The sequence below is a fragment of the Nerophis lumbriciformis genome, linkage group LG18 (genome assembly GCF_033978685.3).
Source record: "Nerophis lumbriciformis linkage group LG18, RoL_Nlum_v2.1, whole genome shotgun sequence".
Classification (NCBI taxonomy): domain Eukaryota; kingdom Metazoa; phylum Chordata; class Actinopteri; order Syngnathiformes; family Syngnathidae; genus Nerophis; species Nerophis lumbriciformis.
The window spans coordinates 30,379,456-30,394,917 of NC_084565.2; the positions used below are offsets into that span (position 1 = coordinate 30,379,456).

The 15,462-nt window shown below is 40.7% G+C and overlaps 1 protein-coding gene across 2 annotated transcripts in view; it reads right to left on the reverse strand.

The window, feature by feature from the left end:
- fyco1a (FYVE and coiled-coil domain autophagy adaptor 1a) overlaps positions 1-15,179 on the reverse strand; it is a 36,390-nt gene extending 21,211 nt beyond the window's left edge. Inside the window, exons 1-8 of one of the 2 annotated variants that reach the window (XM_061978012.1) lie at positions 15,086-15,179; positions 11,744-11,862; positions 11,149-11,255; positions 5,996-6,121; positions 5,584-5,690; positions 5,327-5,470; positions 5,155-5,248; positions 394-2,898 (exon numbers count right to left, since the gene is read on the reverse strand). In XM_061978012.1, the coding sequence (XP_061833996.1) occupies positions 394-2,898; positions 5,155-5,248; positions 5,327-5,470; positions 5,584-5,690; positions 5,996-6,121; positions 11,149-11,255; positions 11,744-11,804 (3,144 nt within the window). In that variant the 5' untranslated portion in view covers positions 11,805-11,862; positions 15,086-15,179. The remainder of the gene's footprint in view (positions 1-393; positions 2,899-5,154; positions 5,249-5,326; positions 5,471-5,583; positions 5,691-5,995; positions 6,122-11,148; positions 11,256-11,743; positions 11,863-15,085) is intronic. The other variant, XM_061978013.1, reaches the window with a different exon arrangement.
- Positions 15,180-15,462: the final 283 nt, after the last annotated feature.

Genomic DNA, 15,462 nt, shown 5'->3' on the forward strand with positions numbered 1-15,462 from the left:
GTGTGCATGAAAGATTAGATAATACTTAATCCTTTACCTTTCCTTGTTTCCTCAAACTCAATGGGCTTAATAGATTTACTAAATGTAGCCAAACTGCAAAAACCCTGCGGGCAGAGGCATCCTAAACTGGGTGCAGGCTAACCCTAACCCAAATGCATGACGTTTTGGCATTGTTTAAGTAAAGTGAAGTGAATTATACTTATATTTAGGCTGGATTTACACTACAATGATACAATGCAAATTGATTCAAAACTAAATCGCATGGTTTTGATATCCTAAGTTAATAATCAAGCAGCTTTATCTACCTCTGCGTTCGCTTTAAAATGTTGGTTGTACTATCTACACAACTACAGTTAGAGCATTTACGTTAGGTGCATTTTAAGACTAAATTACCTTCATCTGGACCTGGTGATTCATGTTCTCAGAGCTCATCTGAAACTTCAGAGCCTCCATTTCCTCTTGACTGGCGTCCCTGAGGGTCTGCAGCTGGCTGCTGCTCTTCTCCAGCTGCTCTCGAAGTTCTGCGACAGCTTCAGGAAGTTTCTCTTTCTTTGTCAGCTCCTCCTCCAGTCGGTCGTTCTCCAGCTGCAACCCGCCCATGCAATCCTCCAGGCGCTCTACCTCATGCCTCAGCTCTTCAAGGGCGGCGGCGTCGTCCGCCCAGTGCTTTTTGGCCTCCTCTTTCTCCGAACTCAGCTTGCAGATGGTCATTCCCAGCTCGGCCATCTCGGTGTTGGCCCTGTGCAGGCCATCTCGCGTTTCAGTGTTCTCCAGGACGAGTCGGTTGTTTTCGGCTTTCAGGGCAGACAGCTCCTCTCGGAGGGCGGACACAGAGAGGGACAATTCGGCATGGGCGGCCATCTCTTTGTCGCGCTGCTCGGTCAGCGCCTCTTCTCTCCTTTTGCTCTCCAGTAGCTCTGCGACATGCTTTTGGTTCAGCGCTTCTATTTGGATTTTAAGATGCTCGGTCAAAGTCCTGAACTCATCTCTTTGGACTTCGGTCACATCCAGCTGTGCTTGGGACTTCAGCTTCTCCTCCTCAGACCTCTGCAACTTCACCTTGAGGTCTAAGATGTCTGCCTGGAGCCTGGACACTTCTTTCATGCTCACCTCTAACTGGCCCTCCAGTACAGTCAGCTTGACAGTCGCCTCCTGGTTTTCCTTAGCCTGAGCGGCGCTTGTCTGCAGCTGACACTTCTCCATGGCCTGCTTCTCAGACGTAAACATTTCTATCATTTCTGTTTGTTTCACGCAAGCGGCTTCTGCTTTTGCCTTTGCCACCTCCAGCTCCTTCTCCCTGACCTCCAGAGCGCTTAACTTGGACTTGACCTCTACAAGGTGCTCCTCTTTAATCTCAAGGTCCGCCTCCACAGCTCGGAGTTGCTCTTGAAGGCCGTCTTCGTTCTTGCGTGAAGCTCCTAAGCTCTTCTCTAGTTCCCCGATCTGCCCGTGAACATTCTTCAAGTCGGCCTGCATGCGAAAGAGAGATGCTTTTACTGTGTCCTGCTCCTCTCTGAGACTCTGGTTCTCCTTCTCCAGCTGCTTTGACGTAGCCTCTGAGAGCTTGGCAGCCATGTTGGCCCGCTGTAGACTCTCTTCCAGTGTGCAATTCTCCTCGCGCAGCCCCTTTTCTTTCTCCCCCACTGTCATCTCGGCGTCGTCCAGTTGTCTTCGTAGCTGTTTCTCAGAAGCCCTTAGGGATGCTAACTCCCCTTCAAGGACTGCCTGGCTGTCTGACATCTCCTTCTTTAGCCCGTCCTTTCTCTTAGCCGAAGTCATCAGATTCTCGTTTAACTCCATGAGATTGGCACACTGTGTCTTGTAGTCCTCAACTTTTGCGTTTTGCTCTTGACTGCAACTCTCCAGCCGCTGGAGCTCCGAGGAGAGTTTGTCTCTCTCTGAGCTCAGACTTCGGTTCTGGGTTTTAAGGATTTGTAGTTCTTTGCTGCTGGAGGTTATCTCTGCCTCTTTTTTCTCAAGCTGCTGCTTTAGAGCAGTGATGTCTTTTTCTAAAGTCTCTCTCTGACTGCTAAAACTCTTGCAAACTTTCACCTGGTTCTCCTGTGCCTCTCTTTTCACCTTTTCTGCTTCTTTCTCCTTCTCCTCCAGAGATGTTTGGCAGTCCTGTAGCTGCCTCTGTATGTTGCCAGTCTCCTTTTCCCTCAGCGTCAAGGCGTCCTGCAGCACTTCAAGCGAATTGCGCTGCTCCTCTACTTTGCTCTCCAGCTTGGCTTTGTCCTCAGACACAGATGTGAGCAGAACTCTGAGTTTTGTTTCACACACTTTTGCAGCACCATCCTTCAACCTGAGCTCATCCTCCATCCTTTCTGTCTGCCTCTTCTTTTCCTCAGCCTCGGCAATGGCCTCCATCTTGCCCTTCTCTGCGTCCTTCAACCTGTCCAAAAGCTCATGTATCTTTTGCGCTGAATCAAAGTGACTGGTCGCCTGCTGGCCCTTCTCACTCAGTGCGCCATCCAACTTGGCCAGCAGCTCAATATTCTTCCTCTCAGTGGTTGCTAACTTTTCCTGGAGGCGGCACTGTTCAGCCTCTCTGGATTTTTCCCCAGTCCTGAGTTTCTCCACCTCCCGGGAAATCATCTCCTCACGCTGTTGCAGAGCCGTGAGCTCTCTGTGCAAGCCTTGTTGCTCCTCTTGTGCAGCCAGTGATGAATCTAGTTGTCTCTGGAGCGCCACCACTACCCCTCTGAGCTCCTCAGATTCGCCTCCAAGTTCCTGCACTTGATCCAGGAGTTCCCGCTGCCTCAGCTCCGACTGGTCCAGCTCCAGGCGGAGGTCTTCCACTGTGCTGATGTCCTCACTGCAGGGAGGCAGGGAGTCGTTCAGGTCATTCAGCTGACCCTGACCGTAGTCCGGGCTGGCGAGGAACTCTGATGCTTGCTATATGGTTGGAGGAGGACAGTTGAGTGAGATGTATTTATGGAAGCAATAAAAAAAACATGTTCAGTGGAACATCTAAAGCAGATTCTTACAAAAATATGCCTCGAAAGTCGCAGCATACTACGCAAAAGTTCCATAAAGAAAGTGGAACCTGTATATTTAGCTTTTTGTGCGTTTGTTTTCAACATTTACTGTAAATGCTCCAATTTTATGGTGGGGCGGTACATGGAAGCAGGCGATAATTACAGGTATTTTGAAAACTCATTGTATATATAAACAACGTCTTTCTATTTGTGTTGGCCCTGCGATGAGGTGGCCACTTGTCCAGGGTGAACCCTGCTTTACGTCCGAGTGCAGACGGGCAAGCGGTAGAAAAATGGATGAATGGATTGCATATACACAGTAGAACAGCTTACATGATTTTTTTACTTTAATAATGAGTCAGAGTGCATGAGAAAGTGAGGAGGAAAACCTAGCTCTTCTTGACCCCAGGTTTATTACAGTATATAACGCAGCAGCAACAGAACCGAGGTTGAAATCGCAGTAAAGATCTCAGCAACTAAAGCTCTCCAGCGCTGGCAAATGAAATTCGTGAAGGACGTGGTTGAGTTACGTTTTACACTTGGCCAAAATAATAATCACCATTATTATTCACAATTGATGTGGGATTTACAATACTAACTGTGAACAATAAAACACTGAATATTGAGAATATATGAACGTTGCTCTTCTACTGCAGACCACCTCTTTGATTGACATATTTTATAATCGAGCAAGACCAACAAAGATGCAACCAACAAGCCTAATACAGATGCAAAGGGTAAAAAACATCCACATATTCGATATATCACTGTTCTGCAGAACTTTGCTGTAGAAATCTGCCTCTGTCTGACACTCGCTGCTCTGTAAACAAGCCCTGCCCACTCTGCTCGTGCCTCGTCTGCATGAAGCAAAGTTTCGTATGTCATTAAAAAGTGCAGATTCTAACCATTGGAATCATTTATATAATTAGAAAATATCCAGCAGGCCGCTTTGAAATGTTAATTATGTTGTATTATGCCAAGGTAGCCTATTAATTGCCTTTTTTATGCTGTTTTGCAAGACCCGTGTCACGAGACTTCAAACTTGGCACCTCATTGGCTGGTTCTGACACAGGATCGATTGCTTCAGGCTTAATTTACCGGAAGTCAGTCTTGCTTTATGAAGCAGCTAATTTTTCAACACTGAATTTTTCAGCAATTCTTTTTTATACACTGATTTTGAATTTTTTTTTACACTGAATTTTTATACTCTGAATTTTTGTACACCGAGTTTTTATAGACTGAATTTTTTACACTGAATTTTTGTTAAATGAAATTGTCAGTATACAGTAATATGATGTAAAAAAATTAAGTTCACAAAATTTAAACGCAAAAAAATTTGTTACATAAATTCAGTGTCAAAAAAAGCTTTGGTAATAAAGACACAAATTAACCTCCACCTGGCTTCAATACGAGCCGCTGTTGCTCCTCTGCTGCCGCGGCTGCGAGAAAGCTTGATATGATATGCTGCTTTTTAAATGTTAATGTTAAGTTATGTTATTTTCATTTATATCTTCGCTAATCACACTTATTTAATTGTGGCAGCCAAAATCTTGATTAAAATGTGATTAATCATGCAGCAATATTTTAATGAAATATTGCAACAAATCATTTGTAATTTTTCCTCTTGAAAAATTTGTCAAAACAAAGTGTAAATTTTACGGAAAAAACTGTCAGCTCTGTCGCCAGGATTTTATCGTAAAATTTACGTTGTTTTTCTTTACAGCATATAACTGTAAATGGAATGGAAATGTTTTTTACAGTAAAATTCTGGTGAATGAGCTGACAGTTTTTCACCATAAAATGTAATGGGATTTTGACAGTGTACAATTTCATGGATAACTTGCATTGAAATCATAAGTTTAGCTGATATTTCAGTATTCATTTTTATTTTAACAAACAAATGTTTTGGGACGTATAATAATATATTTTGTTGCATTAGATAATGTTAATGTTTAAAAGAAATGCAATTTCATGCAGTAAATGTATTTTTTGTCCAAATGGAAAGAACAAATACATTCAGTAAGAAAAGATAAAGTACTTAATTGACAAATATTACTTCCAGGCTTTTGCAGGCCACATAAAATTATGTGGTGGACCAAATGTGGCCCCCAGGCCTTGAGTTTGACACCTGTGTTTTAGAGGTTCCACTGCACCACTTAATCACACCACTTACCTGGGAGTAACTGCTGGCCAGGCTGTTAATACTGGAACTGCGACTGGGCGGTTTCCAAGTGTGCCCTGGTGAGCTTGCGCCTCCCAATGTCCTCCTGTTGGTCACGACAACATTCTACATTAACGTACAAACCCTCAATTCCTGCCACATGCATACGATGCAAGGTGTTTACCTTGCAAACGTGGGCCAGGAGGCATCGAGGTCATAACCTCTGGAAGCCACGTCAAAGTGGACCTCATTGAGCTCGTACAAGTGATTGATGATATCGACACTGAGGTGCGGCTTCAAGAAGGGGCTTCGAGCGTAGTACCAGTCACTGTGGGGGAGAAAGTCACAAATGCCAACAAAAACCTACATTTCCTCACCGTGAGAGACATAAAGACTTATTCAATTATAATTTATTGTATTCTAATAAAAAACATTATCTACCCTGTGACTCTTTGGTTCATGAGGCACTGCTGCAGCGTGTCAGCCAATCGCTGATGCACCAGGGAGTAGCGAATAAACGCTCGGCCCTTCCCAACCGGCGTCTTCAGCTATTGGAGGGGTGGAGAGAGGAAGAAGAGAAGCAGCTATGATAAAAATGAGAAATTATCCTCTCGGCTAACATTCATATGGTATTATTCCACATGACTGAATGCTCAAACATGTCATCTATTTTGTACACAGTCAAACTGATTGATATGATTTGTTCTTGTGATATAAAAATGTTGATGCCCTAATGGGAAGACATTCATTGACTGACAACGTTTAATTTCTTCTAAACTGCTTTTTAACATGTAAGCGCGACACTGATTATACTTGCTTAGAGTGCAATGAGCCTTAATAAAGCTCTTCATACCTCCGATATGGATTTGACGAAACGGATGCCGTCATTGGCGCCTTTGATTTTAGCCAGGCAGTCAGTGAAGTAATCCCAGTAATCTTTCTTTGTGCCGAGAAACGTTGTCTTCTCCTTCTGGTCAAACTGAAAGACAAGAGGACATAACTCAATGTGAAAGAAAAGTGTACTTGCTAATAAATATTTGTTTAATGTCATGTGTTTCTAGAAGTTTTCTCTTCCTCAAGTACATTGATATCATGATGTATCCTAGCTGGGGTTTTTCCCGATACATCACAGCAATTCAGATAAATTGTTGTGGGGGCCATACTTCCAAAAAGCTAAGTATATATCGTCAAAAGGCTCTGCTACATATTATATTAAATATTGTGCGTGTTTGTGTAGTGTCCGTGGATGCGTGTATGTCCATAAGCCTCAGACGTTGCTTTGCCTGTCTTCACGATCTTGGTGCCTCATTCCGCATTGTGTCATGGCGATAACACAGCAGGTTGCTGTGGAAACAACCGTGATCTTAGTCTAGAACAAAAGTCAACAATCGGCAGATGTCAATGAGGGGAAAGGGTAGTTAGGAATGTCAGAGCGGCTCACTGCGTAGATCTCCTGGAGGAGTTTTTCTTTTTTCTTTGTCCTGTCCAGCTACTCAGGCAAAACATATTGTTGATGTAGATGCCCATATTTGCTGTACAGATTTACTTTACAAAAGAGAAGTGTGGGATACTTCTCTTGTTGCCTTATTTGTATTTGACTTTATTAAATGGATTTAGCTTATTATTTGGCGCAGCCGGACCGGAACAGGAGGGGATAGAAAGAGAAAAAAAGGAAGACATAGGGGGAAATTGCGGGACAAGAGGGGGATAAGACAGAGAGACAACAACAACAGAACAGCATCAGCAAATACGATATGTACAAATATGATACGAAAAGTGGCAGCAAAGAAGCAGTCAGTGAAATAAATATTAATACCACAAAAATTACAATCAGCATTATTGCACTACAAATGTAGCAATAAACATACCAATAGAAATAGCACTATTGATAATGAATAACAATAACTACCCCTATTATTGACAATACAATTGTTTTAAACAATACAATACATATATGTAATGATAACTTGAAATACAAAAGAAGGCAGACAAATGGAGGGGAAGAAAGAAAAGCGAACGATATTAACCTTGTAGATTGTTATACTAACAATAAGTTAAACTTTGTCAGTGTGCCCTGTGTTACCCAGTTTCCCCTAAGGGAACAATGTTTACATATGTTTGATGAAATGTGATTATATGCATGACTGTATGTATGTATATATACTTGTATATGTACAGTATGTGTATATGTATGTTTGTACAGTGAATGTGCGTGTGGATGTACAGTATGTACCGTGAGTGTGCATGTATACACTGTATTTGTGTATGTATGTGGGAGCGTAGGTACTGTATCTATGTATGTGGGTAAATACCAATGTTTGTATGTGTTAATGAATGAATATACGTATGTGTGTATATATGTATATATAATTGTGTGTATGTATGTGCATTTGTATGTACAATATATCTGTCTCCCAGTGTGTGCGGGAGTCAAAGTACGGCCCCTGCCACCCAGAGAGCCCAACCGAAATGAAATTGAAATTAATTTGGTTATCTATTTTTTTTTTTTTAAAGGCTTAAGATGTTTATCATAATTATTTTTATTTGTGCTTTATGTACCCTTGTAGTTTGAACAGTTTCTTAAACTGAATCATATTAGTACTTAGTTTCTTTTCCTTGCTAATTCTATTACATAATGTAATTCCACTTACTGATATGCTGAAGTTCTTAAGTGTTGTACATGCATACAAATGTTTTAAAGTACAAGTAGAGTGGAAAAACAAGTTGGCTTAATTGTGTTTCATTGTATCCATCAAACCTCAACCACCGGTCCATGACGCATTTGCTACCAGGCTGCACAGAAACAATAATTAATTTATCAACTACAGCATTTTCTCCAACTTAACTTTTGCCTGTCCACTAAACACACCAATAAGCTTGTTAATGGATGTATATTACAACTCCTTTGTTATAGTACATGGGACAATGCACATTAATGGACATCCATCCATCCATTTTCTACCGCTTATTCCCTTTTGGGGTCGCGGGGGGCGCTGGAGCCTATCTCAACTACCATCGGGCGGAAGGCGGGGTACACCCTGGACAAGTCGCCACCTCATCGCTGGACATATACAATGTTAATGTGCCAGATTGCAGCCAAAGGCTAATATTTCATGCTAATTTTTTTGCTGTTTTTATCTGCCACACGTAGAAAGCCGGTCCGTGATAATAATGCATACATTAAACCGGTCCCTGGTGGAAAAAAGGTTGGGGAACCCTGCATTAAACCATATCCAATTGTATTTACAATCTGCAACATCACAAAATGCCACAAATTCAGTCAGCCATTTTAAAATGTTCCGCTCCCAACGTCTTCGGTAATTTCCATAGATTAACGTAACTGTTGTAACGCTTGTGCACTCTGACCATAGTATCAGATCAGTCATATTGGAAATACGCAAGAATTAGAGAGGGATGTGCTGTCATTCACGATCCTTATTTAAGACATGAACACATGTTTTTCTTTTTTTATGTATTCTAAGTCGTAAATAAATACATTACAAAGCCCAATAACAAAGCAGTCAATGGAGGCTCTCTGTTCAGCCCACAAAACCCTCTAAATAACCATCCAAAACCCGCTTACAATATTCTTTATACATAGCGTGACTTGAATATTAACCAAATATTAGCAATGTTACTATTATAAGCGCTAAGGCAGACCAACTATATTTTAGCACAGCTCAGTAGCCCTCTGCTGCTTTACTGTGACCCAGCAGTGATGTCCTGCTGCTCCCGCATCACCGCGTCTTGGCTAGACAAAGTTATTCTAGATTATCAATCAATCAACCATCAATCAAAGTTTACTTATATAGCCCTAAATCAAGAGTGTCTCAAAGGGCTGCACAAGCCACGACGACATCCTCGGCTCCGATCCCACATCAGGTTTAGAAAAAACTCAACCCAATGGGATGACAATGAGAAACCTTATAATATTATAAATCACGCCTCTCATCTGAATATTAGGAGGATTTAGCCATAAATCTAGAAGCTGTTCATCTGTGGGATTAAATTCATACCCGAAGATTGAGACAAACTCCACACAACCGAAGACAGTGTCTGCAGGGAGACTTGTCCATGTTAACCCTTCGTGTGCATCATGATTAATTTTTCATATAAACGGGAAGATAGACATCCTATCAGTCGTCATCGCAGTAAGAGCAGACATTGTACTGTAAGCTATCGTTTTATTATGTTTGTAGTTTGTATTTCTTGTTTAGCACTTAGCAATACTGCTACATGATTCTTAGTGTTTCACTAAAGCTGGATCTGTTTAGCAGAGCTTCTAAAACTTGAAGCCCATCCTCCTTACAATCAGGATCAACAATATAAGTTTATGGATCATAATTTTTCCAAAGTAATCGTTGTTGGCTCTTACAAAGTCTGCATGATTTGCATTGTTGTTGGTGATGAAGGGATCTGATCTTCCTACCTCTACGTTACGCGATGACATGTCGGGCTCATTATCTCTGAAAATGGCTCGGGAATCTCTGTGAGATTGATACTATTTTGATCATATCTATTTACTCACAAACTTTGGAAGTCTTTTTGTGTCATACGTCAGATATATATGATAATAGCTTCAATATAGGGGCAACTTGCTTTTCCACTATCCTGGTACTTTAAATTTGATTTTCCTCTAAGGCTATATTGCTCCTCTTTTGTTGAGAAGTATTCTTGGGCATCAGATTATAGTTTGCTTTGTACATGATTAAGGGTTTGTATGTTCTCTATATCCAACATTATGTATTATTCTAATTGATCTGTTTTGTAACACCGTTAGTGAATGAAGCGCACATTTGTAGTTGTTTAACCATACATTCCAATGCTTGTCTATTCAATTGTCTGTTCCTGGTTCTCAAATTGATCATAATTTCGTCTTGCAGAGCAGAAAGCCTCTCCGAGATGTTATACAGTTTGTGATTTAGTTAAGAATTTGCAGCATTCTGAGTGCCTACAGCCCTGGTCATCGCATCAATCATGACGGGCAGCTACTGGGTACCTTAAATGGCTGCCTTGATCTTCCGAATTTGTCAATACACCATGGATATGCTTAGTCCAATCAGCAGAAGCCCTACTTTATCCTACTTTCGAATACGTAGAAAACTTTAATATCCTCAAAGGAAAGAATCACCAGGCACATGACCCTCCACTTATCCCACGTGTCCACCGTGTATTCAACAGCAAACGTTCCATCAGGACAGACAGGTTACCCCGAACATGAGCTTCTCCTCGAGAAAATCTGGTTAATGGCATTAAGAGACCGGTCGATCAATTCAATGTCTCAGATTTGGAGAACAGTGCGGGAAGAGGTTGAGACAAGACAAGACGAAGAAGCAGAGCAGGGAAAGATAAGGCGAAGAAGCAGAGCAGGGAAAGATAAGGGAGATGGAAGGAAAGCGTCCTCCTTCGTTGTGAGCAAGTAAGAAATAATAAAGTTTCCATCTTTTCTGCGATGGCTAACAATCTATAAAAAATATTACCGTAATGAGTGCATTTAGTTTGTTGTAACTCAGGTAATACTTAATTTGTCCTGAACAAAAAGTCACTGTGGGCATGTTTTAAATAACATTGTTGAACAAGTCAGTCGTTACATCAATGTAGTTCTTCCACGCGTCTTTAGTGATAATGAGGACGTTGACAATAGTACGGACCAGTTTCTCATAGAAACGTCCCTTTAAGGTCTAAAATGTTCTGAAGACGAAAGCGGTCAACCATGTATTTTGAAAACTTGATGAGTCGGTCGACAAAAGTGGGACAGACTTAAGCGGGTTGCTCTCTCCTTCACCAAATAGCTAACATGGTTAGGAATAAAGATATGACATACAATATGCTAATCTATATGACATTATAACTGGCTTTTTAATGATCAACTGCAAATGCTAGTCAAATGTCCACTCCACAATGAATCCTCTGCAAAATGCTAGTCGCTCCAAAAAATATGGATTGTGTCGTTCACAGGTCGGATTTGGTCCGTTCGCTGCCAGTTAAGTATCTCCGTATACACACCTGTAGCAGGTACTCCAGTTTATAAGAGAATTTATGCAGGTTGGTGCTGTCATCTGTGATGGGCTCCCCACTTTCCTTGTACTCTTTGGCAAGCTCTGCAACAGAGTCTGCAATTCAAAAGAAGATGAATTAAAGAATGTCACAAATTAAGGTGGTAGCACCTAAATTTGACATTCATAACCTATAACCTAAGCACTTATATTTGTAGTCTAACATTTCTGGGGGCCCCTTTCTATTCTTTTTAACTACTTGCTTCGTACCCAACGAATAAACTGGAAAGACACATGTGCTGGGTGTTGTCTCAGCACTCGATGCTTGTCTGGCTGCTTGCTGATACACACATCCAGCACAACACTTTTCTGGATATCAGTTAAAAATAAGTTTTCTCTTTTTCCTTGATAAAAACAGCTCAGGTCAGATGATACCACACGTATACAGGCAGAAGGTCATAGTGTGACAGTAAATCCTCTGATAGATTCTCTACAGTCACACCATGTCAGCCAACAACTGTGCGGTCACTGGGTGATCTATTCACATACGCACGCACACACACACACATATGTATATATATATATATATAAAGCTAGAGTCGTACCATGTAGATCTCTGATAATCCTCTGGAGCTGGCTCTCCCCAACCGTAGCACCGGCAGCCATGGTGGCCCCACCCGTCTCTCCTTGGCAACCAAGGGGTGACGGGGTCACGTCCAGTCTGCTGAATCAGAAAGTGACGAAAGAGTGCACAAGAAAAAGACTAGCTGGAATATTAAGTTATTCATGCAGTCATGTTAAGTAAATGGTGTCTAACGACATACATTGACTTCCCAATGTGCCTGAAGAGTAACTGTTATGGTAGTTTCTTCTTCGTTGCAAAATTCTGATTTCTTGTCATCGTAAAACTGTAATTAATTTAGAGTACATTGAATAAACATGTAAATTCCATAGATTTAATAGGGGATGTAACCGTAAAGTAAAAAGTCCTTCAAGTTCACTCACACATTTGACCTTTATGACCAAAAACCTTCCTAAAAACTGAAGAGTGACACACAATAATTTCTGTGACAAGTCAACATCAGAGAAAAAGGTTTTGCTACATGCTTAACTGTGTTGGGACTAACGCGTTACAAAGTAACGCATTACTGTAACGCCGTTATTTTCGGCGGTAACTAGTAGTCTAACGCGCTATTTTTATGTTCAGTAAATCAGTTACCGGTACTACATGATGCGTTACTTTACGATATTTTTTATGTAGTATCGACTAAAAAATGAGAAGATCTGAGTGTGTTTTATTGGAGAGCTGCAGTGTCGTGCTTCTGAATCTTCCTGTGTCACAAGGGGGAGAAGAGGCGCGCTGTGTTTGTGTGTGTGTGTGTGTGTGGGGCGTGTCTGTGTTTACTAACAACAAGACATTATGGTGGAGCCAAAGTTGAGTTTCTTAACATGGAGATATTCTCACTACTTTTCTTTTGTCGAGCACAAAGAAAAGAACATTTTAGTTAAATGTAAGTTGTCAAAGATCCTATCTACTGCCCAAAACAGCAATTCAAATCTGCTCAAACACCTACAAAAGCAACATGCTTCAACAAAGCTGGTAAAGAGAGACACAGACTCCGATGCCACTTCACCTTCACCACCACCTAAGCAACAGCGGCTGGATTTTAACGGAGGGACTGCTAGCCAGGACAAAATTGATAGAGCCATTGCAGCGTATGTGGTAGAACAGTGGTTCTCAACCTTTTTTCATTGATGTACCCCCTGTGATTTTTTTTTAATTCAAGTACCCCCGAATCAGAGCAAAGCATTTTTGGTTGAAAAAAAAAGATAAAGAAGTAAAATACAGCACTGTGTCATCAGTTTGTGATTTATTAAATTGTATAACAGTGCAAAACATTGCTCATTTGTAGTGGTCTTTCCTGAACTATTTGGAAAAAAAGATAGGTTTTTATTTATATTTATAAAGGATTTTTGAATTGTTGCTATTTTTAGAATATTAAAAAAAAATCTCACGTACCCCTTGGCATACCTTCAAGTACCCCCAGGGGTACGCGTACCCCCATTTGAGAACCACTGTGGTAGAAGACATGCAGGCTATTTCTACAGTGGAGTCACCTGCTTTAAGACAGCTAATTAGCATGATACCGGGCTTCAAATGGCACGGAAAACATTTTCCAATTACCTGGACAGTGAGTACATAAAAATGGAAAGCTAGCTAAAGAGAACGTTTAAGGGGATGGACTACATCTCGACGACCGCAGACATTTGGTCTGCCCAGGTTTACAACTATGTTGTGACATTTTGTTATTATGCTGTTTGTTACTTATGTATGTTATGTTGCAGCTATTTCAAATACATTTCTCAATTTGTTGTGGCCTGAAATAAATTGGCCCGTAGAAACATATCTTTGTCTTTGTGTGTTGTATGTAGACCACATTGCTTAGCAGAGTTCAGTGATGCAAATGCATGTCGAGTTGATCAACAGATTGTATTATTCTCCAGTGCAATAACAGTAGTGAAGTGAAGTGAATTATATTTATATAGCGCTTTTCTCTAGTGACTCAAAGCGCTTTAAATAGTGAAACCCAATATCTAAGTTACATTCAAACCAGTGTGGGTGGCACTGGGAGCAGGTGGGTAAAGTGTCTTGCCCAAGGACACAACGGCAGTAACTAGGATGGCGGAAGCGGGGATTGAACCTGCAACCCTCAAGTTGCTGGCACGGCCGCTCTACCAACCAAGCTATACCGCCAGTACTGAAATGAAGGCTAAAAGGGCATTATTGGGAGGCTTAAAAAAAAAGAATTAACTAGTAACACAGTAATGCATTACTTTTTGGTATAAGTAACTGAGTTACTTTTGAAATATAGTAACTAATAACTGTAAATAGTTACTGGTTTTCAGTAACTAACCTAACACTGATGCTTAATTAAATGAGGGAAAAAAGTAATGCCTTCTGTTGGACAAATGTAAATATTAAAACTTGAACTCAGTCCAACTTGAAATGAATATGTAACACAAAGGATTGTGTGAGTTTATGTTGAGATACACTTGGAATACAATTTGGCATTTCCAAGTGGAACTGTTTGTCAGGGCTTGTGTAGGTTTTACATTTTAGAAAAATGCAGAAAACAAATCAATAAGTCAATCAAAGTTCATTTATATAACCCTAAATCATGAGTGTCTCAAAGGGCTGCACAAGCCACAACGACATCCTCGGCTCAGATCCCACATCAGGGATAATATAGTAATAATATATATAATAAATAATACTTCAATACCATGCAATAAAAAAAAAAACTTTCACCAATATTAATTGAACACATCCAAAATGGATCTCTTCAGGGTTTAATTGAGGTTGCTTGACCTCTAGTTAGAATTAATGAACTATTAACCAGGAAGTAGGTTATTTGAGCCAACTGATCACGTGACCTCCAGAAGCTGAAGCTAAAGCTAGTTTGGGGATGGTTAACGAAATCATTTTAGGACGCAAAATACGATATAAACATTAACAGTTAAGTTGAGAGGACGGTTACACAACAGCTCTAATAATCCCCACATTTTACTACACAGCCCATTTAGTAATAATGGCACTTTTAGACTGTTGTTGCGATTTATTGCGTTAGCTTAATGCTAATTAGATTAATCTTTGGTAAGGTTTTTTTATTTAAGTTTGAGTAAGATATTGGACAACTCAGCACACATTAAGTGTCTTTAATGACATTATTGGATGTAGTTGTTAAAGCTAACAGTCACGAAGAAAAGAAAATACGTCTTACACATGACGAGAGTGTCGTCGCTGTGAGCGACTTAAGTAGCACAACACTTGCAACTTTGACACTCGGGGAGCATTTCAACAACACAGACACCAAACGAGACACTATTTCGAAACTTTAAACATTCGTATAAGCGAGATGGGGAATAAAAAACAAACTTTAACATACTTGTCAGCAGACGAGTCATGTCCATAACAACCCAGCTGGTCTGTGGGATCACGCACGCTTATGTGATTGACACATCCTATCGTCCAATCACAAGCCGAGTCTTCGTATTATCCACTCGCAAAACAGGCGGGCTGTAAGAACTAGCAAGGGTGGTTGTCGATGCAGTGTAAACACTGGTGTCATGTGATCGCTGTCATTGTGAAACTAGTTATCTATTGTTTTGACAACTGGGCGTAATGATAGTTTAATAATAGTTTTTTTTAATATTAATATTACAACCAGTATTGTAATAAGTCATGTTGAAGAGATTGGGGAATAGTATCTCCTACAGCAAAGCAACATAAAATAACGCCCAGGCTACTTTTTAAAAATGTTTT